This window comes from Coregonus lavaretus (genome assembly GCF_964263955.1).
Source record: "Coregonus lavaretus genome assembly, chromosome: 26".
Classification (NCBI taxonomy): domain Eukaryota; kingdom Metazoa; phylum Chordata; class Actinopteri; order Salmoniformes; family Salmonidae; genus Coregonus; species Coregonus lavaretus.
Window position 1 is genome coordinate 25,804,078 of NC_140013.1, and position 23,049 is coordinate 25,827,126.

At 43.9% G+C, this 23,049-nt stretch overlaps 1 protein-coding gene and 1 pseudogene across 2 annotated transcripts in view; one reads left to right on the forward strand and one right to left on the reverse strand.

Moving 5' to 3' along the window:
* Positions 1-6,022: 6,022 nt before the first annotated feature.
* LOC311101259 (protein NPAT-like) lies at positions 6,023-15,657 on the reverse strand. The gene is made up of 15 exons (XM_084142384.1): positions 15,541-15,657; positions 15,194-15,312; positions 15,000-15,060; positions 14,815-14,893; positions 14,665-14,705; positions 13,653-13,910; positions 13,394-13,469; positions 10,737-10,839; positions 10,532-10,623; positions 10,330-10,402; positions 10,110-10,206; positions 9,787-9,906; positions 8,457-9,668; positions 6,670-8,015; positions 6,023-6,465 (listed from the first exon to the last, which is right to left on the reverse strand). Exons 1-15 carry the CDS (start codon positions 15,575-15,577, stop codon positions 6,385-6,387), a joined length of 3,795 nt encoding a protein of 1,264 aa, XP_083998510.1. The 5' UTR covers positions 15,578-15,657; the 3' UTR covers positions 6,023-6,384.
* A 393-nt stretch (positions 15,658-16,050) lies between these two features.
* The window catches only part of LOC311101961 (serine-protein kinase ATM-like), a 30,549-nt pseudogene continuing 23,550 nt past the window's right edge, over positions 16,051-23,049 (forward strand). Inside the window, exons 1-18 of the transcript XR_014615765.1 lie at positions 16,051-16,107; positions 16,450-16,574; positions 16,663-16,772; positions 16,920-17,065; positions 17,255-17,419; positions 17,686-17,851; positions 18,253-18,491; positions 18,701-18,870; positions 19,048-19,223; positions 19,360-19,729; positions 19,881-20,066; positions 21,182-21,414; positions 21,485-21,616; positions 21,706-21,831; positions 21,937-22,026; positions 22,165-22,351; positions 22,580-22,747; positions 22,894-22,976. The product of XR_014615765.1 is annotated as a serine-protein kinase ATM-like (transcript). The remainder of the gene's footprint in view (positions 16,108-16,449; positions 16,575-16,662; positions 16,773-16,919; positions 17,066-17,254; positions 17,420-17,685; positions 17,852-18,252; positions 18,492-18,700; positions 18,871-19,047; positions 19,224-19,359; positions 19,730-19,880; positions 20,067-21,181; positions 21,415-21,484; positions 21,617-21,705; positions 21,832-21,936; positions 22,027-22,164; positions 22,352-22,579; positions 22,748-22,893; positions 22,977-23,049) is intronic.

Sequence of the window (23,049 nt, forward strand, 5' to 3'; positions counted from 1 at the left end):
GTCAACATCCGGCGTTATCCTATTAGCACGTCTACCCGTAACCCCGCCCAGTCCCTGATCACTAGGGGGCCAAGCTGGCGGGTGTGTTTGAACTCCATCACTGCAAATCGAGGAGTTTGTGAAATTGTCCTTTTCTTTTGTAACTGAACCCGTTTTCATTTATTGCAACAAAATATGATTACAATGCGACGTTCTGACGATTTTCATGGCAACTTTGTCACATTAGCAATGGCGCGAAATCTATCTGAACATATCTGATAGCCATTTAGCTGGATTGCAACGTCTGGGCAAAGATGTTTTATAACTAACCCATTGTTCTATCTGTGGTCTGGGATAGGCCTATTTCAGCCAACTATTTTGTAGTACATTTGATATTCAGTTGGCTAGCTACTTATCTGTATATAAATGCACATGTCAAGATGTTAGTATAAAGCAACCATGGCAAATCAAAGTTTATTGGTCGGGTACACAGTTTTGCAGATAATAATATAATAATAATATAATATATAATATGCCATTTAGCAGACGCTTTTATCCAAAGCGACTTAAAGTCATGCGTGCATACATTTTTTTGTGTGTGTATGGGTGGTCCCGGGGATCGAACCCACTACCTTGGCGTTACAAGCGCCGTGCTCTACCAGCTGAGCTACAGAGGACCACAGGTGCAGCGAAATGCTTGTTTCTAGCTCCAGCAATGTAACAATACAAACGTAATCAGAACGAACAATGTCAGAATATAAATAAATATATATGTGAATGGTGTGTATAGACCGTATATTAATAGAACATGTGTTTACAGCAGTAGCTATAGGATGAGCCATGACTAGAATACAGTGTAAACATTATTAAAGTGACCAGTAGCATGGTGGTGGAAAATGGTGTTTAATAAAGTACGCATATTTTCCCCGCCATAAAATCAAGTTAAGGAGGAAATCGAAGCCTTTGCAGCTTGAATTGAGAATGTTTTATGTACGAACCGGTCGCCCCACCCCAGTGGCGGCTCCTGAAAAAATTCTCAGGGGGGGGAATTTTTCTGATGATTTAGGTGACCTACACACATTTTAAAAAATATATGTCCAGCAACAACATGAAGACAGGGGCAGCATATAAGTCAATGCCAGAAGCATTTATTGACTGATCTCAAAAGTGTTGGCTTACAAAAGCAAAATAAGTTATCACAGTAAAAATAATCAAGGGTGTTCTTTCACATTCCTCAACACTGCATAAACAATATGCATTTCCATAAACAAATGAAATATCAGCTGAAAATACAGCATCTTGGTATTTGTTCAGATTGCAGGATCAACAAGAGCTTTTACCACATTTTTTGCCTCATGGTTGAATTGGAAATATGTGCACCTGAGCATAATTCACAACAAGCAAGCAGGAGCTTTTGATAGAGGCTACTGAAAACATTGATGCAAGTTATTGGTAATAAGAAATTTGTATAGACTTCCATATTCTGCCCTCTTGTATAGATTTGTGAAAATGAACAGTGATAGACATTTTGCCTGAAAACAGAATTTGAAAATAATTTCTAGAAAAGGTAAACACAGCTATCTGTATGGCTTTGTAAAAATGAACAACCATATTCTGGCCAATTGTATAGATTTGTAAATATGAACAACCATATTCTGGCCAATTGTATAGATTTGTAAAAATGAACATGAACAGATTTTTTATTTTTTTTTACTTTAAAAAAAAATGAAAAATAACTATTTTAAACAACATCAACTGTGAACTGATTTGGGCGTGTGTGTGTTAAAGAGACAGACAGGGAGGGACAAAGAGAGAGAGAGGCTACATTACTTGTACTGAAACTGTTCTCTTCTCTCTTTCAATGCAACAAAGCGGTCAATGACTTTCTCATTGAAATCAGGCATGCTGAGGACCAGTTCCCTCTCCATGGAAAGCATGGCCAGTGCATTCAGACGTTCCTGGCCCATTGAATTTCGCAGGAATGTCTTAACTCGTGTCAAAGTTGAGAAACATCTCTCAGCTTCAGCTGTTGTCATGGGAGTAGTTATGAGGATGTTCAACAGAGTCACAGTCTCAGAGAACGTCTCCTGGAGGTTGTAGCTCATGAGAACCTGGTACAGTGCCAGTGCACCACAATTTGACTTTCTCGTCGTTGGCAAAAAGACCGTTCAGTCTCTCCAAAAGCACACTGGCGATTGAGACGGAGGTTGATTCCGAGATGGGAAGGAACTCAAAAAAGCGCTCCTGCACTTTGTGGTTGCTATCTATGTACCTCAGCACAAGCACCAGCTGTGTCTGTGTAGAAACGTCCGTGGTCTCGTCAGCTTGGATAGCTACGAAGTTCGCCGACTTCACCTCCTCCACAATATGTTCCCTCATGACCGCTAGCATACACTCCAGTAGCTCGTTTTGAATGGTCTTTGATGTGAACTTCTTTCAAAGAGACAATCGAGTTGCACTGAACGCTAGCCATCTTGATAGTAGTACGTGAATTGATTGACGCTGCTACCCGCTCTTTTCTTAGTTACGTTCATGGTTATGTTACGTATGACGAAAGCGCGTAAGTGCAAGCCCTCAGAAACCCATAGAGATTGTATTGAAAGCTCTGATATTTGAAAAAAAATGATTTTACATGAGAGGCTATGAGAGACTTCTGGGGCGATTTTCAACCTGACTGAAATCGCCCCAAAAGGGGCGGGGCCATTTGAAGCACGACTTTAGCCTGATTGGACATTTAGTGGCAGATCAGACGTCTAGATTAGAACACTGATAACTACTGTTGCCGTGATATAATTGATTAGAAAAAAAATCCCTTCCTTTTCCCGTTTGGCAGTGCATCGCCCATATCGCCCTAATGAACACACCGCCCCTGCCCCACCCTCTGACTGCACCACCCTCTGGAGAGACCTGCAGTATCGGGCAGTGATGTACCAGGCGGTGATACAGTCCGACAGAATGCTCTCAATGGTGCATCTGTAGAAGTTCGTGAGGATCTTAGGGGCCAAGACGAATTTCTTCAGCCTCCTGAGGTTGAAGAGGCACTGTTGCATCTTCACCACGCTGTCGGTGTGAAGGGACCATTTCAGGTCCTCAGTGATGTGCCCGCCCAGGAACGTGAAGCTTTTGACCCTCTCCACTACGGCCCCGTCGACGTGGATGGGGGTGTGCTCGCTCTGCGGTCTCCTGTAGTCCACGATCAGCTCCTGGGACCACTCAGCCAGGGCTCTAAACTCCCTGTTGCCTGTCTCTGTTGGTAATCAAGCCTACCACTGTTATCAGCAAACATGATTGAGTTGAAGACGTGCATGGGGTCCCCATGTTGAGGATCAGCACGGCTTTGGTGTTATTGCCTACCTTCACCACCTGCGGTCTGCCCGTCAGCAATTCTAAGACCCAGTTGCACAGGGAGGGGTTCAGACCTAAAGCCCTGAGCTTAGTGATGAGCTTGGATGGCACTATGGTGTTGAAGGCTGAGCTGTGGTCAATGAACAGCATTCTTAAATAGGTATTTCTCTTGTCCAGGTGGGATAGGGCAGTATGCAGTGCAATGGCGATTGTTTCATCCGTGGATCTGTTGGGGCAGGATGCAAATTGTCGTTGGTCTAGGGTGTCAGGTAAGGTGGAGGTGATAGGATCCTTAACTAGCCTCTCAAAGCACTTCATGATGACAGAAGTGGGTGGTACAGGGTGATAGTCATTTAGGTTAGTTACCCTCCCTTTCTTGGGTACAGGAACAAGGGTGGACACCTTTAAGCAAGTGGGGACAACAGACTGGGATAGGGAGAGATTGAATATGTCTAAACACTCCAGCCAGCTGGCCTGCACATGCTCGGAGGACGTTGTTTAGGATTGTCAAGACTTCAGCCACCCAAGTCATAGACTGTTCACTCTGCTACTGCACGGCAAGCGGTACCGGTGCACCAAGTCTGGAACTAACAGGACCCTGAACAGCTTCTACCCCCAAACCATAAGACTGCTAAATAGTTAAATAGTCTGGGTAGCTATTTGGATAACTAACTCTTGACTCTTCACATACACCGCTGCTACTGTTTATCATCTAGCCTGTTGCCTAGTCACTCTATCCCTACCTATATGTTCAGAAAGTATTCACACCCGTTTACTTTTTACAGCCTGAATTTAAAATTGAGATTTTGTGTCACTGGCCTACACACATAATACCCCATAATGTCAAAGTGGAATTATATTTTTAGAACATTTTACAAATGAAAAGCTGAAATGTCTTAAGTCAATAAGTATTCAACCCCTTCGTTATGGCAAGCCTAAATAAGTTCAGGAGTAAAAATTGGCTTAACAAGTCACATAATAAATTGCATGGACTCACTCTGTGTGCAATAAGTGTTTAACATGACTTTTGTACCCCACACATACAATTATCTATAAGGTACCTCAGTCAACCAGGAATCCTGATGTGGTCCTCTGTAGCTCAACTGCTCAACTGGTAGAGCACGGCGCTTGAAACGCCAAGGTAGTGGCTTCGAGCCCCGGGACCACCCATACACAAAAATGTATGCACGCATGACTGTAAGTCGCTTTGGATAAAAGCGTCTGCTAAATGGCATATTATATTATATTAAGCAGTGAATTTCAAAAACAGATTCAACCACAAAGACCAGGGATGTTTTCCAATGCTTCGCAAAGGGCACATATTGGTAGATGGGTAAAAAAATAAAAGCAGACATTGAATATCCCTTTTAGCATGGTGAAGTTATTAATTACACTTTGGATGGGGTATCAATACACCCAGTCACTACAAAGATACAGGTGTCCTTCCTAACTCAGTTGCCAGAGAGGGAGGAAACCGCTCAGGGATTTCACCATGAGGCCAATGGTGACTTTAAAACTGTTAGAGTTTAATGGCTGTGATAGGAGAAAACTGAGGATGGATCAACAAAATTGTAGTTACTCCACAACACTAACCTAAATGACAGAGTGAAAAGGAAGCCTGTACAAAATGAAAATATTCCAAAACATGCATCCTGTTTTCAATAAGGCACTAAAGTATAACTACAAAAAAAAAAGAGGCCAAATAACTTAACGCTTTGTATTCAGGACATAAAGTTATGTTTGGGGCAAATTCAACATAGCGTCACTGAGTACCACTCTTCATATTTTCAAGCATGGTGGTGGCTGCATCATGTTATGGGTATGCTTTTCATCTGCAAGGACAAAAAGAAACGGAATAAAGCTAAGCACAGGCAGAATCCTAGAGGAAAAGATGGTTCAGTCTGCTTTCCAACAGACACTGAGACAAATTCACCTTTCAGTAGGACAATAACCTAAAACACAAGGCCAAATAAACACTGGAGTTGCTTACCAAGACACAGCATCATATGACGCAAAATGCATAATACAGGCAAGATTTCTGTATTTTGAAAGTTACATATCTTGAAAACTTGATTGCTGACATGCAAAACATTTTGGGACTATTTCAATAATGGACTAATTAAACAAATACCAAAATATTGTTTTTGGGTAGAGTTGTCCTTAACATGCTTGATTGTCTTACCTCTGCTAGGTGTGGCATTGTTATGAAATAGGATTAGTGGCAGTGGAGATTCTTCCATCACTGTGAGATGATATAGGCCTACTATATAGTAGTCATTGACTCGAGTGAATAAAATGGTGCAATATTAACTTGGTTATAGTACATTTCCCAGATTGGGTTATCAGACTGTGTTCTGATCGTGATAGTCTACACATGCAGCCCATTTCTGATTTTTTTTCTCACTAATTGGTCTTTTGACCAATCAGATCAGCTCTGAAAAAGATCTGATGTGATTGGTCAAAAGACCAATTAGTGTTTACACAGGCAGCCCAATTCTGATATTATTTCCACTAATTGGTCTTGACCAATCACATCAGATCTTTTCACATCAGATCTTTTTCACAGCTGATCTGATTGGTCAAAATACCAATTAGTGAAATAAAGATCAGAATTGTGCTGCCTGTCTAAACGCAGCCATGGTGTGTAGTGTGGATCATTTGAAGTTTAGACACAGTCAAACATTGACCAACGAAAGGGTTGAATTCTTGAAATTATTAATACAACAAGATTGGGAAACCATTCTTAACATTACAGTCCTTGCATGGAACCAAAGTGTTCTCAATCTAGCATTTCTGCAATCATTTCTATACAGTACATACATCACATGTATAATTAGTTGTTAAGATGTAGGACACGCCCTACAAGCATAGACAGTACATATAAAAAATAAGATCTGAGGTCATGCTCCACTAGTCCACAGGTGCCTAACTCCTAAAAGGCATGATGGGTTAACCATAGTCACTCTGACAGTAAATGATGGCTTGTTCTATTCCTGGAGAGTAGGTAGATAGTGTTTGGGAGATTCACATCTCATTGTCCAACTGCTATAACTCAACCCATCACTCATCATAATGCAGTGAAGACAGGAACTTATCCACATCCAAGTCATCAGGGAAGGAATCCATTAGTTTCTGCTGATTCTGAGGGGTAACAAATAATAAAGAGATGCAGTGGTTTTAATGTGCTTTCTCATTATACAAGCAAAAAGGAAACTGAGTGCACATTTAATGCAGGACATTATGCCAAATATCTACGATTGGGTTGATGTGATCACATTCAATTATGAACCTCAGGAGAGATTAGGATACACAGATTGAATAGAAAATGCTGTATGATATGCTCACCTTTGCTTTCTTCTTACTGCCAGATGAACCTGATAAATCTTTCTTTGCTGGCGGGCTGGCCAGGGGCTCAGGCTGCTTGCGCTTCTTGCTCTTGAAGGCTACAGGGGTCACTGCTCCAGCCCCCTCCTGGCGCAAGCTGTCTTTCAGTGGGGTGCCCGACCTGGAGATGGCAGCTCGGGATAGGATAATCAGTGTGTGGGCCGCCATGTTGATGCTGTTTTCACTCCCTGCCTCGCTGGCTGGGCTGCAGGAGGGAAGGTCCGGGGTGGCGGGAGGGACCAGGTGCCTGGGGGTTCCGTCTCTGCGCAGCCTCTGGCGTGCAGGGATCCTGGGGCAGTCTAGAGACTCCTGGAGACGGCCAGGGGTCAGAGGAAGAGGCAGCTCCGGACAGCCCATGCCTGGCCTCTTAGGAGAGGCGGCGGGAGGGTTTAAACCCTGGATGTCGTGGAGCATTTCGGCCGCCTGCTTGGTCAGTGGGCTGGTCTTGCAGGGGGTTTTGCTGGAGCTAGCCTGGGGGACAGGGGTTTGTGAGCCCACTGTGGCTGGGCTGAATGCTCTTGGTGCTGGTGGGGGCTGCTGCTCTCGCCTTCCCCCCTCCAGCTCATTCTCCTTATTGGCAGTGACATGAGGGGGGTCCTGAAAAGATGTCCTTTTCTCAGTCCATCCCTCCCGCTCCTTGGCAGGAGATTTCTCAGTAGGCTCTTGTCTACATGCGTCCTCCTTCTCTTTCTCTTTCCTGCTCCCTGATCTCAGTCTGTGATCAGAGGAAGAGGACCTGAAGCTCTGGGCATCCTTAGGTCCTGTTCCACCATCGTCCTTCTTGTCTGCTGATTGAGATCTCTTCCTGGACTCTGACTGTGAGGCATCAGTCCTACTGTTACCAGCACTCTGAGATCTACTGGTACTTGCACTTTGACCTCTAGCATTTTGATCTGCGTCCCTCTTTGAAGGGGTCTTTTTCGCAGCTTCTTTCTGCTTTTGGACAGTGGAGGATTTCTCGGTCTCTGTTCCGGTCCATGATGTTTGAGTGTTGTCCGTACATCTTACAGTCTCTATTCTCCTTTTTGGCCTGCTGCTCCCCAAGATAGCAAAGGCCGATTTAGGTATCTCTTTCTCCACCTGTTGGACAGAAGGTGATACAGGAGTAGCTGTTGCTGGAGCTTTGGAGGAGGAGGAGGCAGTTTTTCTGGTCTGAGTGGAAGTTTCACCAGCTGACCCATCAAAGCAAAGCATCCTCCTATGGCTGGGGCTCGAGCCAACTGCTACCTTCTGCTGCCCTGTGCTTTCAAAGGATTGTTGGTGGACCTGCTTTGTAACCATATTCGATCCAGAAGCTTCCGTTTTTCCTGAAATGCACAAGCAAGCAACAACATTTGTGAACATGGTTGGTGCTTATTGGTTCATTTACATAAATGACCTATAGCTTTATGATTCAAGTACAAAATATTAAAGCTGCAATATGTAACTTTTTGAGCGACCTGACCAAATTCACATAGAAATGTGTTATAGATCTGTCACTTATTGAAAGTTTTATGTGCACTATTTCTATGCTTCCCGTTCTTAAGTTTAATTTTTGCATCAGTTATTTTCGGTTTTGTACACCAGCTTCAAAAAGATGAAAATACAATATTTTTTGTTAAGGAAAATATTTTTCACAGTGGTTTAGATGGTACAATGATTCTCTACACTATACTTGCTTGTTTTGTCATATAAACTGAAATTATGTGAACTATTAGAATTTTAGCGATTTTTGCATAGTGCATCTAAGTATTTAAACGCCGTCTTACCAGGGGAATAGCGGGGTGGAGTGGCCAGAGCATATGAGGTGGGGGGTACAGTCTGTACCTGTTGGGCGCCACTGGGTAACATCACCATGTTGGACTGGGGGTCTGTGGCTGTTGTGTCTGTCACTAAGATGTAGCTGTTGGTGGATGTGGCTGAATCAAAGGGCAGCTGAATGTAGTAGCCAGGCTGTGTCAACGCAGATGACGTCCCTGCCAATGCTGCCACATCCCCTCCTTTCCCACTAAGAGGATTGGTCTCTGCTGGCTGGAGGACTTCTGTCCTCTGTAAGCTGCTAACCGCCTGCACCGTCTCCTCCTGAGCCATGGGTGCGCCACTGAGGGCTGGGGCCTTGGCAGGTGACTTGGCGGGGGAGGAGAGGAAGATGGTGGGGATCCTATCCCCAGTGATGCTGGACACAGCCTGGTTCAGGGCTGAGTCACTGGAGGGCTCCTCATGCTCATCACTGATTATGATCTTCAGGGCCACAATCTTACTGGAGTCCACTTCCTTGCCTGTAGGATTGGGGTTTGGGATGAAGGTTGTTGTTGTTGTAACTGTTGAGGGGACAGCCATAGAGTGTATGGTCTGTGGTAGAGGTTGTGAAATTCCTACAGTGCTGGGAGGGGTCATATTCATATGAGGCAGGTTAGAGGCCTGTATGGGAGCATTGTTTGACTGATCAAGCACTGGCATGGAATTGGACAGGGCAGGTGAAGAGTTAAGAAGTGAAGCTTGGTTATCCATCACTTGTCCACCATCAGCCCCCACTGTGTTCTCACTGCCTAATACGTTTTTCACAGCAGAGACCGTCCTGGTTTCAGATGAAGCTGTGTTGCATGCTGATGCCGGACGATTTGTTCCACTCTCCTGTCTGACTGGCTCAAAGACATCTGGGGGAGCTATATTGTCAAGAGGAGGAGGTTCATCTATATCCACACCTGATACATCCTGATCAAAGATGGAGCCGGAGTCAACCATATCAGAGTCCTTTGCGGCAGAAGAAGAAGCGCCAGTAAGTTTATCAATACGTGCTGAGGGTCGAGTTGCACTAGCTCCCTTTCTCAACCCTCTGGTACTGGGTCCAGGAGTTGCCTTTGAAGTGCTTGAAACAGGAGGTGCAGATTTCCTTGTTTTCTTACTATTGGGCTCTTGACTGGACTTTGTTGCTCTAGTTGTTGTTTCTTGTCCAAGTGTCGAATTTTCAGGCCCAGTGCCTGAGAAATTAAAGAGAAATCCCATTGTCAGAAAGATATTTCTGATGAAGCATCAATATTGTTTAGTATATGATTCTAACAGGCATTATTTAAAAGGTTATGAGGACTTTGTCCATACCTGGGTCTCCAGTCTCAGGAGAGCCGTCAATACATCTAGTCTCAGTCTCACCATTCTCTGTTGTGGTATTGCTCATGATCCCAGCTCCTTGTTCAGTATCCTCACTGGTTTTGCTTTTGCCTTAATGCAAATAATCAAGAGATTTAGTGGAATAATGTGATTTTATAAAATCTTAGTCAAACAATCACCAAGCCCACTTCATGCATTTACATTAACGTCATTTAGCAGACGCTCTTATCCAGAGCGACTTCATGTATTGTCAGGAGCAACAAAATCCTGCACATGATCTAGATTAAATCATCAGCAAAGTTGAAAATGTTTACCGTAATCAAAGAGGTCAAAGAGAGCCTGGAAGGCTGGGTCGGACTCTGTCTGCTCCAAGATGTCTTGTATAACATCATTAGACATATGAATCTCCCCCTGCACAGAGTAAAACATCAGTAGAAAGCACAAATCCACACTCTATGCACTAAAGACTGACAATGTTCCCTGAGTTCGAGTGGAGAAATGAGGTATAGCAAGTCTGTCAGAACATGACATTACCTGCAGGCCCAGAATTTCATCTATGGACTGGTCAGGCTCCATGGTGCTGCATGATGCCTGGGGACTGACATCACTACAAGTTGAGAGTAAGAAACACATGCACAGGTAAGAAATAATATCTACTCTACCCAACAGCCAAATTGTAATAAGTAATGAAGTCAGTACTGTTCAAATTTTACACAAGATCTACTTTTATTATTACCTTGCTAGGATTTTGTTTATGTTTTCAGCAAGCTTCTCTTGTAAGGACTTGTCATTTAGAATCCTCTCTCTTGCATTTTGTATCACCATTTGCTGCAAAGATACACACAATTCAATGATAAATTCACATCAGTCAACAGGGGTTAGCAGTGTTTTCAAATGCAACATATTTATAAAACAGAGTATTAACTTTGTTTTGTACTCACAGGGAAATTCTCTGTGACTGCCTCTTCACTCTGGGGCTCTGCTCTCAGGCTACTGGCTGCCATGTTGGCTCTTCCAGTCCCACCAGATCCCCCACCTCTCCTCCTGGGGGAGTCACTGGGAAGATTACTCTTATCATAACTCAATCTACTAGGGATATGCATCTTTCCCTTTCAAGACAATTCGATACGCATCTAGATACATGCGCTCCAATATGTTACATGAACGATACGTTTTAGTTTGAAATGATTCGGTGCGATTCGGTTTGAACCTAGCAAATTAGCTATGACATAGCCAATGACTATATAGCACAACTTTGGATTTCACTCCCATCTCAAAATAAAATCTATTGTAAGCAGATTGGGTCTCTGGAAGCTTACTTTTATTCCGGTAAACAGCATTTAACAGTGCATAGATAACAATAACCTAGCAAATTACCGCCTACCTCGCGTTGGTCAGCACGCGAAGCTGGGCACAGTGCGCAGTTTGACTAGGCTACTGATAGTGCCTGGGGTTGTTCAGCATGCAAAATAACTTGTAGATCAATGACTGTCAACACAGTTACAGTGCCTTCAGAAAGTAGTCATACCCCTTGACTTATTCCACATTGTTGTGTTAGTTGAATTCAAAATAGATTAAATATATTTTCTCTCTCTCACACCAATCTACACATAATACCCCATAATGACAAAGTGAAAACATGTTTTTAAAAATACAGAAATATAATTTACATACAGTGAGGGAAAAAAGTATTTGATCCCCTGCTGACTTTGTACGTTTGCCCACTGACAAAGACATGATCAGTCTATAATTTTAATGGTAGGTTTATTTGAACAGTGAGAGACAGAATAACAACAAAAAAATCCAGAAAAACGCATGTGAAAAATGTTATAAATTGATTTGCATTTTAATGAGGGAAATAAGTATTTGACCCCTCTGCAAAACATGACTTAGTACTTGGTGGCAAAACCCTTGTTGGCAATCACAGAGGTCAGACGTTTCTTGTAGTTGGCCACCAGGTTTGCACACATCTCAGGAGGGATTTTGTTCCACTCCTCTTTGCAGATCTTCTCCAAGTCATTAAGGTTTCGAGGCTGACGTTTGGCAACTCGAACCTTCAGCTCCCTCCACAGATTTTCTATGGGATTAAGGTCTGGAGACTGGCTAGGCCACTCCAGGACCTTAATGTGCTTCTTCTTGAGCCACTCCTTTGTTGCCTTGGCCGTGTGTTTTGGGTCATTGTCATGCTGGAATACCCATCCGCGACCCATTTTCAATAACCTGGCTGAGGGAAGGAGGTTCTCACCCAAGATTTGACGGTACATGGCCCCGTCCATTGTCCCTTTGATGCGGTGAAGTTGTCCTGTCCCCTTAGCAGAAAAACACCCCCAAAGCATAATGTTTCCACCTTCATGTTTGACGGTGGGGATGGTGTTCTTGGGGTCATAGGCAGCATTTCTCCTCCTCCAAACACGGCGAGTTGAGTTGATGCCAAAGAGCTCGATTTTGGTCTCATCTGACCACAACACTTCCACCCAGTTCTCCTCTGAATCATTCAGATGTTCATTGGCAAACTTCAGACGGCCCTGTATATGTGCTTTCTTGAGCAGGGGGACCTTGCGGGCGCTGCAGGATTTCAGTCCTTCATGGCGTAGTGTGTTACCAATTGTTTTCTTGGTGACTATGGTCCCAGCTGCCTTGAGATCATTGACAAGATCCTCCCGTGTAGTTATGGGCTGATTCCTCACCGTTCTCATGATCATTGCAACTCCACAAGGTGAGATCTTGCATGGAGCCCCAGGCCGAGGGAGATTGACAGTTCTTTTGTGTTTCTTCCATTTGCGAATAATCGCACCAACTGTTGTCACCTTCTCACCAAGCTGCTTGGCGATGGTCTTGTAGCCCATTCCAGCCTTGTGTAGGTCTACTATCTTGTCCCTGACATCCTTGGAGAGCTCTTTGGTCTTGGCCATGGTGGAGAGTTTGGAATCTGATTGATTGATTGCGTCTGTGGACAGGTGTCTTTTATACAGGTAACAAGCTAAGATTAGGAGCACTCCCTTTAAGAGTGTGCTCCTAATCTCAGCTCGTTACCTGTATAAAAGACACCTGGGAGCCAGAAATCTTTCTGATTGAGAGGGGGTCAAATACTTATTTCCCTCATTAAAATGCAAATCAATTTATAACATTTTTGACATGCGTTTTTCTGGATTTTTTTGTTGTTATTCTGTCTCTCACTGTTCAAATAAACCTACCATTAAAATTATAGACCGATCATTTCCTTGTCAGTGGGCAAACGTACAAAATCAGCAGGGGATCAAATACTTTTTTCCCTCACTGTACATGCAGTTCAACAATGAAGGAGAGGATGCATCAGTGGTCACCAAAGATGAGAGGTAGAAAAGGAATGTAATATGAGCAAAACATTTTAGTGAACCGCCGATTCATAACGTTTTAATCGGTTTTTTGACCGATGCATTCTAAATTTGGTTCAGTTTGGGGTCCGCCGTCCGATGCACTTGTATCTTTAAACATTTTCATTGGGGGCCAATGCGTATAGTTGAATCAATCGTTAAATCCCTACAATCTACACACGGGTAAGAAGAACTTCTAAGAACTTACAAAGAAGTAAACAAAGAGATGACAATGACTATCTTACCATTTCCTACGCCCTGGGGATAATGGTCCTGGGGTTAACCGGTTGTCTGGAACCGTTATTTGCAAAGGTGACTCTCCTGTAATAAAAAAACAAGTGTCCATTATTCAATGAAGCTTTATTGACAACCTTTCCTATAAGTTGGTATTAATGTTCATAAATGATGACGGCAATTGCCAGTTAAAATGAGATGTGATAGACACCTACTGTAACAACCTTCCCCAGTACACTGCTGCTCATGGATGTGTTTGTGTTTACTTACGGTTCACATTGATGAGCAGACGTCCTCCATCTTGAATCTGGGGCTGTGTGCTGCAGATGGGGGAGGATCTGGTCTGCTGGGAGCTGTAGCAGACTGGGGTGGAGTGTCCCAGGATGCTCTGAGGGGTGTCGAGGGGGGTGGCGATGCCCTGGGCCAACGGCGGGGCTGACGATGACAGAAACCCAGAGCTGGGGGACAGCGTTGATGACAAGGCTCTCGGTCGCCCCCTCATGTTCACGATTCCATTACGTGTGCGTACTGCAAAGGAAATAGGTTTATGAATCACGTCATACAGCAGGGTTCCCCAATAGGCTGCCCGTGGGGGAATTTATTTGGCCCTCCATGTTTTCGGAGCAAAAAAATTATAAATCACTTGGACATAAAAGATTGTAAAATCACCTGGAAACTAGAAATGTGTATTCCCACGCATAAACAGAGAGGAATATGTGATTGTATACCAATGTAATGAAGGTTTTAAATTATTCTGTTTTTCTCAAATACTCTGTTTGGGATTCTTGCGGTCAATTTGCAGTGTACAAAACAATTAGTGTTTTGTGTGATGTAATCTTTATAGTTATGCTGCCATTTAGCCAGCAGTCTGACTCCTGTTTAGCCAATGTTTGCAATGACGATGAAAAAATAACATTAAAATCGCTATTGACTGCTGTTTTGTGAACAAGTGGCAGCGTTACGAGTGACTGAGCAGCAACTGAAAGGAGGTAGGCTAGTGGATCCTGCATGAGCAGAAGTCTCCGTATTTTTTTGTAACAGCAAGTCTGATTCCAGAAAATCCAGAACCACAACCACTCCAAATGATTTATTACTATGTTCCAGGTCAGCCCATCGCTCAAGGAGAAAAAACAGCCCATGGCTGAACGTAAATAGGGACCCCTGTCATACAGCCACATGGAGTTCAGCACTCAGCCTGATGGCTTGAGCCACAAAACAAGTTCAGAGGTAGTACTAAGATCATAACCATTTAACTTGCAAGAATATTTAATAAATCACTTACATCTTTGATTCTGGCTAACAGCTGGGGAGTTCTGCATAGACCTAAGGAAATAAATTAGTCGTATTGAATATGTCAGAAAGTGACACCATCAAACAGCAATCTGTTGGTGAGTTTTTCTTTTCCTTTTTAAAGATAAAAATAGGTTCTTACTTGATTTGATTGAGTGTGAAATCAAGCTTTTTCCACAATGATGTCATCATGACGGGTATCTGAGTCTCTTCACTCATCTCTAAGGAGAAATAGCAGGGAAGTGTGACAACCAAGAATACAATACAAACATGTGAAAGTCCTGTAATAATTTACTGAAAGTGGTAGAGGTCAGAGGTTATACTTACCTTTAGATTTGACAGCAACATACTCATTCAAAAGAGTTGTCAGGTTTTTTCCAAAAAGGGACTGCAATGGGAGTACACATTAATTAGCTACCTAGCTAAGTTATCCACTAATGAACTCACTGTAACTAGATAGTCATTACAGTGACTAAGAGTTGAACACAGCTATATACAGTATGAACTGACAACATACTTACAAACATACAAGCAGGAATAGTTCCATCATCTGAGCTGTGTTCTGCGTACTCCTTCAAATTGGGGCTTTCACGAATGAATGCCTGGCTTGTAGAACACAGTCCCTCATGTTGTAAGTATCCTGTAAAAACAGTGTACAAGACGAGTAGCAGAATTGGAGGCTTAGCTTGTCACAGTAAGACCAAGTCAAAATCATCTTGATGTTGGCTTTTTACAATGCAGCCCTCCATGCATTATCACCAGCAGGATCTTGCAGATAGCAATCTAACGTCCGCGAGCTTACTGTTACTGCCATATAGCTAGCTTTTAGGTTAGCTAACAACACAAACAAGACCCAGTTCAGACTTACCTAAAACGAGCCGCGCTATGTCAGACGGAAGCAACATGGCTGCAATGTCGAATTATTGCAACAATTACAAGTTACATTCTCTGTAAAATCAAGTAAGAACACATTAATCGCGAATAAAGCAAGTACATTTGGTCAAAACATCCAGGGACGTTGTGTACGGAATTGTGAAAAGGCGGGGAACTCGAGCACATGTAAACCGGAAATTCCAAAATATTTGGAAGATGTGCATTATGGGAAATGGTGTTTCAATGGGGAGTGTCCACTCAGTTTTTAGCACATTTCAAATTACTTCCACGACGTTACAGATAGACGCTGACATCCGTTTTGTTATTGGAGTTTGTTTTGATTATTATTATTACAGTAAATGCACTCATATCGCTTTTGCCAGCACCAGAAAAACTCTAGACACTCTCGTGCGATTTCTCTGTGACCCGGTTGTGATGTATCGTTTTCAACAGTGGGAGGCGCGGTTTTGCTGCTTGCGAACGTCAACATGTCAAAATCCCTTTACAGTGATCAAAATCTTTGGTGGAAGTTTCACTTTATATGAGAAGAATAAACAACAAGGTATGAAATAACTGAATAACCGAGCATCAAGATCAAATGGGATGGGTTTGATATGTGACTCTTTTGAAGTAGATTATGTTTGTTGTTATGTGTGATTTCAATACTATGTTATTATTGGAAGCTAACTGCAGCAGCTTTAGCTTGCTAGTTAGCTAGCTATTTTTCAGCAACCAGAAGTATTCATTGTGAATTAGTATGATTTGTTATGAGGCTTGCTGCACTCTTTCCAAAGTGATGACATTTTTTAACCGTTTGTTTGATCAATGCATCATGTCTGTTTAATTTGTCATACTTGTCATCAACCTCATGCTTCATACATGTCATTATCATATTTGTTTTGAGATGCATGCCTCCCAAATCTGTTGATGGAACCTGACACACGACCCTAAAGCATCATGAACTTGGTCCTTCACGAACTGCTGGTCTGCTGCAGAGGTTTAAAGAATGACAGAACAACGGAGAGAAAGGTAATTTCAGTCACTCATAAAATCAGTGCATTGAATCAATAGGCCTACTTCAACACCTGTGCACAAAACATTCTGTTCTTGTATACAGAAAGAGGCTGATCGCTTCAGACGGCTAATCCGGTCTCCTGACATAGTAGAGGAGCTGGATCGCATTTCTGGAACCAGGCCCAAGCAGGTCACCTGGGATGCAGTCTTCAGGTAGTATGTCTTCCTACACAGTTTATTACCCAAATCCCACTATTAGGGGACTGAGGTGTAGCCAGGCTACTATTTTATTGACAATATTGATTAAATCCATCATCGCTTTGCATTCTCACTGTTTGCATTCTAACTGCCTTTTGTCAGGTTTCTCCAGAGGTATCTGCAGAAAGAGACTTAGCTGCTCCAGTCAGGGAAAGCCAACGTGTCGGCCACCACACAGGCTAACCGTCAGAAGAAGATGCAGGAGATCAGCAGCCTGGTCAAATACTTCATCCGCTGTGCCAACAAGAGTATGGGTTTGGGGGATCACAGACCAGATCAGATCATAGGCCTATAGAGCCTAATGCCCACACCCTGTGTTGTCTATCCCTTGTGTCCCAAATGGCTCCCTATTCCTTATATAGTGCACTACTTTTTGGACGCACTCATTGTTTTGAACTCCCTCTGGGTACTTTAATCCCCCACTTCTCTCCCTGAAGGAGGGCCTCGTCTGGAGTGTGGCGAGCTCCTGAATCATGTGATGGAGGTGCTGCGGAGCTCATTCAGCTGCTCGGCCTATGGGGAGGACTACAGCAGCATCCTGCTCAATAACATCCTGTCTGTCTGAAAGTACTGGTGTGAGATCACCCAGCAGCAGTGGCACAGTCAGTGGTCCTTATTGCTCCTCTCTCAATACAGCAGAGACTTAGATTTTTATGTGCTATTGTAATCTATGAACGTAAGGGGGAAGTAATTGGTGATGTTTTGGGGTAATTGCAGCTAGTAATAGGAAATACAAACAAACGCAATGTAAATGCTTGATTGAAGAGCAAGAAGTCATGGGTCTGCATGCAATTTCATATGTACTGTCTAGATTCAATGTAATTCTTATCTGAACCTCAACAATCCCTTCTTTCTCATATGTTACTAGATTTGCTGGATCTTTATTGTGGCCTTTTCACTGGTTCCTCCAAGGCCATAAAACATGTGCTGGTGAGCAGGATCATCCACACTGCAGTCCAGGGCTGCTGTCTGCAGACTGAGGGCTTCAGCCATAAACTCTTCAGCTTCTTCTCCAGAGCACTGCTCAATGCCAGGTAAGATGACAATAACAACAACACATCCCCTAGTCAACTCCATTACTGAGAGAGGTGACCTGTATCAAGCAAGGGAGTTGCTACATGCCACAGTCATTTTCCAGTAGTTACGCGCCTCAGAGACTGAACTGAACTCTTAGAAATTGAGTCTACAACAGTGGAGGCTGGTGGGAGTAGCTGTAGGAGGATGCGCTCATTGTAATAGCTGGAATGGAGTATATGGATCGGAGTCAAACATGTGGTTTCCATATGTTTCATACCGTTCCATTTATTCCATTCCAGCCATTACAATGAGCATGTCCTCTTATAGCTCCTCCCACCAGCCTCCTCTGGTCTACAGTGAGTCCCTACCATCAAGAGACTTAATCCATTACACTGTGTGTGATATGTTCTCTCTCCAGGCAGGAGAGACACTTGGCGGTGGTGGAGCACTTGGTCTCTGCTCTGAACGTCTTCCTGAGGTCTGCTGCCATGAACTGCCGTATGAGGGTGTGTCGGCTGGGTGAAGAGCTCCTGCCCTCTGTGCTCTACGTATGGAGCCAGATGAGGCCCAGCACCATTCTCAAAGAGGAGATAGTAGAGTTCTTCAACCTGCAGCTCTGTGTACATCATCCCAAAGGGTCAAAGACACAAGACACGGGTATGGCTAGAATTTTGTGGATAGACTGAAAACTGAAAAAACACCATTGTCTTTATGAATCTGTTTAGATGTTAAACGGTGTAAAACAACAGACAGGTGTGAAGTGTTCATCACTGAAACCCTTGATGAAGTAGTATGGCATTTTAGATCATGATTGATACAGCCCATCTGACAGCTTTTCTTGCCCATGCCACCCCTCGCTGTTCCAGGAGCCTATGCTGAGGACTGGGCCAAATGGCAGAGTCTACTCTATAACCTCTATGATGCCCTGGTGAGTGAGATCAGCCAGATTGGGAGCCGGGGGAAATATGCCTCAGAGTCGCGCCACATTGCTGTGAAGGAGAACCTTATCGAGCTAACTGCAGACATCTGCCATCAGGTGATAAATCATAAGATTCTTCATTTTCACATCTTGACTTAATTGACCATTTCAAGGCTAAAACCTGAGCTGTGCTGACATAATCCGACATAGTTCACCTGTCTTTAAGAATGAAAATAGATGATTTTAGTATTGTTGGTTTCATCTTCATGTTTTGGGTGTTTGACTGTTTCTCAGCTCGATGGCGAAGATAGTAACCTCCAGATTCTGGAGGGGACTCAGGCCCACCTCAGAGCCACCCAGAGAGGCAGTCCCCAGGGCACGCCCAGCAAGCGCAGACGCATCGAGCTGGGCTTGGAGGTTCTCCGAGACCACCTGCAGCCACACCATAGCGACTTTGACATCATACCATGGTGAGAAAAGACAATATCACACCAAGGTTCAGTGCTCATTAACTTGCCAAAAATCCTTATATTTAGTGCAATCAAATTCTTCGCATCTCCATATCCTCTGTGCTCCCCTACTCAACAATACAATGCTCCTATTTAGGCTACAGATCACATCAGTGTTGACCTCTAAGTACCCCTGCATGGTGCCTGGCCAGGAGCTGGTTCCTCTGCTGACCGTCCTGTGCCAGCTGCTGGGGGAGCAGCGGCAGGGTGACGGGGCCCTACATGCTGCGCTGCCTGAGGGAGGTGGCTCGCTGCCAGGCCACACACCCAGAGAGGGCCCAAGCCTACAGGGCTGAGCTGGGCAGGCTGTGCGGCCGTGTCTGGGCCCTGTCTCTACGGGGGGTCAGCTCCCCCCAGACTGAGGCCCTCAGTCTGGCCCTGCTGTCTACCGTCCTCCAGGGAGCCCTCATTCCCATCGACAGAGAGTTCTGGAAGCTCTTCTCTGGCTAGGCCTGCAAGCCCTCTGAGTGAGTCCTTGGCTTTGATGAATGATTTTGTCATGTCATATAAAGTCACTTCCTCAACATTTGATTTACTAATTTACTCTTTACAAACTACAGTGCATTATGCTTTTATCTCTGAAGGACCATTTCAACCTCTATGTCTCACTGTGTGCAGTGCTGCTGCTCTGTGTTTGGCCCTTCTCAAGTGTCCTGTTCCTAAGAGCCTGGGCACTGGGTGGGACCATGCAGGGGCCGTGAAAGGGGTCGGGCCCCCCAGCCTCAAAATCATGAGCTGGCTGCTGATGAACGAACAGAGTGAAGAGGCAGAGGAGAGGTCAAGACCACAGCCCATCATCTGCAGGTAGGCAGTTTATCACTGGGCTCATATCTCATTTTTATTCACGCTTAACCTCTCTGCTAGTGTTGTCTAATTGGGATTATTTTGCCTTGTTTTATGTCTAATAGTTTTAACACATTCCTAATAAGAGTATGTGTCTTATTCCTCTTTGCCCAGGGATTTGCCTCATAACCTAATCCCCAGAATCCTTGTGCCTTTAACTCTCAAAGACACCCGAGCTGGCATTATGTTTCTCCTTGGAGCAAAGGGACTTGAGGGAAATATGATCCTAAAACAGATCAATTCAACCATATTGTCATCAGTAGCTAGGATTCCATCCAATTGGCGACAGATTTTAATGTGAATATTCTCAAATCTGCTTAAAAACAATATGCACATTTTCCCACCAGAGATGTTTCCATCAAATTGATTTGTTGCGGATAAAAGGCTGTGCGTGATGACGTAGTGCACATCAAAATAACTTTTGCGGTTAAATTCCCACGTACTGAATAAAAAAATGAAATGTTCAACCCTACTGATGGTTTTGGCACAACAAATGTTGGTTTATATAGCGAATGTGCCCACTCTGGTCTTGGCACATGTGCTCTAGCCAACAGCTAGCAGATATAGTGCGGGAGGTCTACTGACATGATGACAGTATTATGGATAAGAGCAAGATTATTTTTATTTGTCAAACGGCAGCCAAGCATTGATCATCATGTCACCAGAATAAGACCCTTGATATTTATTGGAAAGGAGAAATAAGCTCATCACAGTGCACTTTGACCACCCTGTGAAGTTCATCATAATTTATTTAATCTGTAGCTGCATGCTTTCCCGAGTCGTAGTGGGAGGACCACACAACATTTCATCACATGACTCCAAGTTTACTTCGATATGATGGTTATTATATCAATTAATTTTACTGACACAAAAAGATCCCACCTTGTCTAAAGTATTTTTTTGTTTTGTCAACTTTTGGAAAGTTTACTGACAAATTTGCTGTTTCCATCAGGCCAGTCATTACACTTTATCTGGCATGTACTTTACTCGCATAAAAAGGTTGAATGGAAACCTAGTTAGTGTCAACATAACTCCATAGATTTCATGCCACCTTCAATCTTTCCCTCTGCCTAAAGTGCTGTGATGCAAGACCAAGCTCAAGTGAAAGCTAAAGATGCCCTGAGCGAGATTGAGAGCATGTACCTGCAGTTCAGCTTCGACGAGATGCCCTCTGACCCCATGGTGAAAGTGAAGGGAGTGATGGTCCTCAGCCGACTCCCAGCTCACTGTTGTCCCCAGCCTTAAACACAAGCTGGAGCAGGGCCTCTTGTCTGTGGCTGACCACCTACTCAACTGCTACTCTCCTGATGTGAGTGAATGTTACAATCATGGTTTTGTTAGTATGTTCAAACTAAGTACTGTGTGTGTTTTCTCCTCAGTCTCAGACCACACCACCAGAATGCCTGGTTCGTTGTTCAAGTCTCCTTACTGGCATTTTAGCAGGATATGTCTCTACTGGTCTCCTGACTGAGGAAGAAGCCTGCCATTCCCAACTTTTCATAAAGGCCAAGGTAGTCTGAACGGGTTGATAACATTTCTTATATGCCTGCTGAAATCCACATATATGCAATTCATTGTATATTCTGTTGGCTTTTCGCAGGCACTGGCCCAGGATTTTAGTGAGTACATATCTAATGTGAAGGTGAATATGGCAGAGGATGGGACAATGACTACACTCAGGTCTGTCATGCGGCTGTGCACCCAGTGTGTCAACAGAGGAGTTACGGTAAGACAAGCTTTCTTCCTCTCCCTGTTCCTCATCATTATCATCGTCATCAACAGCTGTGTTTAAAATCTGGCTCTCTATTTGTACTTTCATTTACTTCCACAGGACAGTATGAGCTCCGTCTCTTGCAACTTGTTCATGAAGATTTTCCCTGCAAGACTTTTGATTAAACTGTCAGAAATATGCAAACTGTTGGTGAGTCATGGAGAGCTTGCTTTCTGTCCCATCAACCATCATTTTGACCATTTGAATAACCATAATTTGGACCTGTATAACCACTCTGTAATGATCTGAGTTCTGTAAGCTCACCCTGTGTCTGTCTCTAACTCATAGCTGAACAGCTCCTGTAAGAGAGGCAGTGTGGTGATTGAGGAGGAGGACACAGGCTGACCAGCAGGAGGACATTGACCTGTTTGATGATGGAGACGGCCCACAGACCAGCACATCTATTGGGACTCACAGACAGAATGTGGACCCCAATGACACCCAGTGTGGTCCTGGTAAATGGATGATATCCCTTGTATGCCCCATGTAAAATCAACCCCTCTGTCAGCCGCTATGCCAGGATACTAGAGGGTGAGGTGGAGCTATTGACATATTGTGCACACCCAATCTGATTCTTTCAGATCAATGAGATATTTCCAGGGGTAGGGGCTTGGGGGTTTATAATCAGACCAGGCATTGGCCTCTAAGCATTTCTATGCATAAACCGATCAGATGGTCATTTAAATGCTCTATCTTCTCCTAGGTGCTAAGAGCCTACTATTTAGCCCTCTTGGCCAGTCTTGAGTTCCTGTCCATGTGTGTCTCGGCTGAGTTTATCCACGGGCTCTTCTTCAAACCAGCGGAGGTCCGCCGCAAGCTGCTACTACTGCTGGAGGACATGGACTGCACCAAGCCACTACACCTCAACATGGTGAGTGACCAGGACTATGTAGTGTGGTCAATGTTGCACTGCTAATCGTTGTTCCCTACCGATCATGTTGGAAATGATGACTGATGATGTTCTTGTATCACTAACATGGAATACTAATAGTTCATTATTTTCCTGTCCCCTCTCAGTACCTGGTCCTTCTGAAGAAACTACCTGCTGAGGACACATCGCTGGCAGCTGAAGAGTTTGACTCACTCCTCAGACCTCTGCCGTAAGAAAGGCCTCTGTTTCTAGATCAATATGTCAAGTATACTATGCTATACAGTAGGTTCTGAAAACGGTTT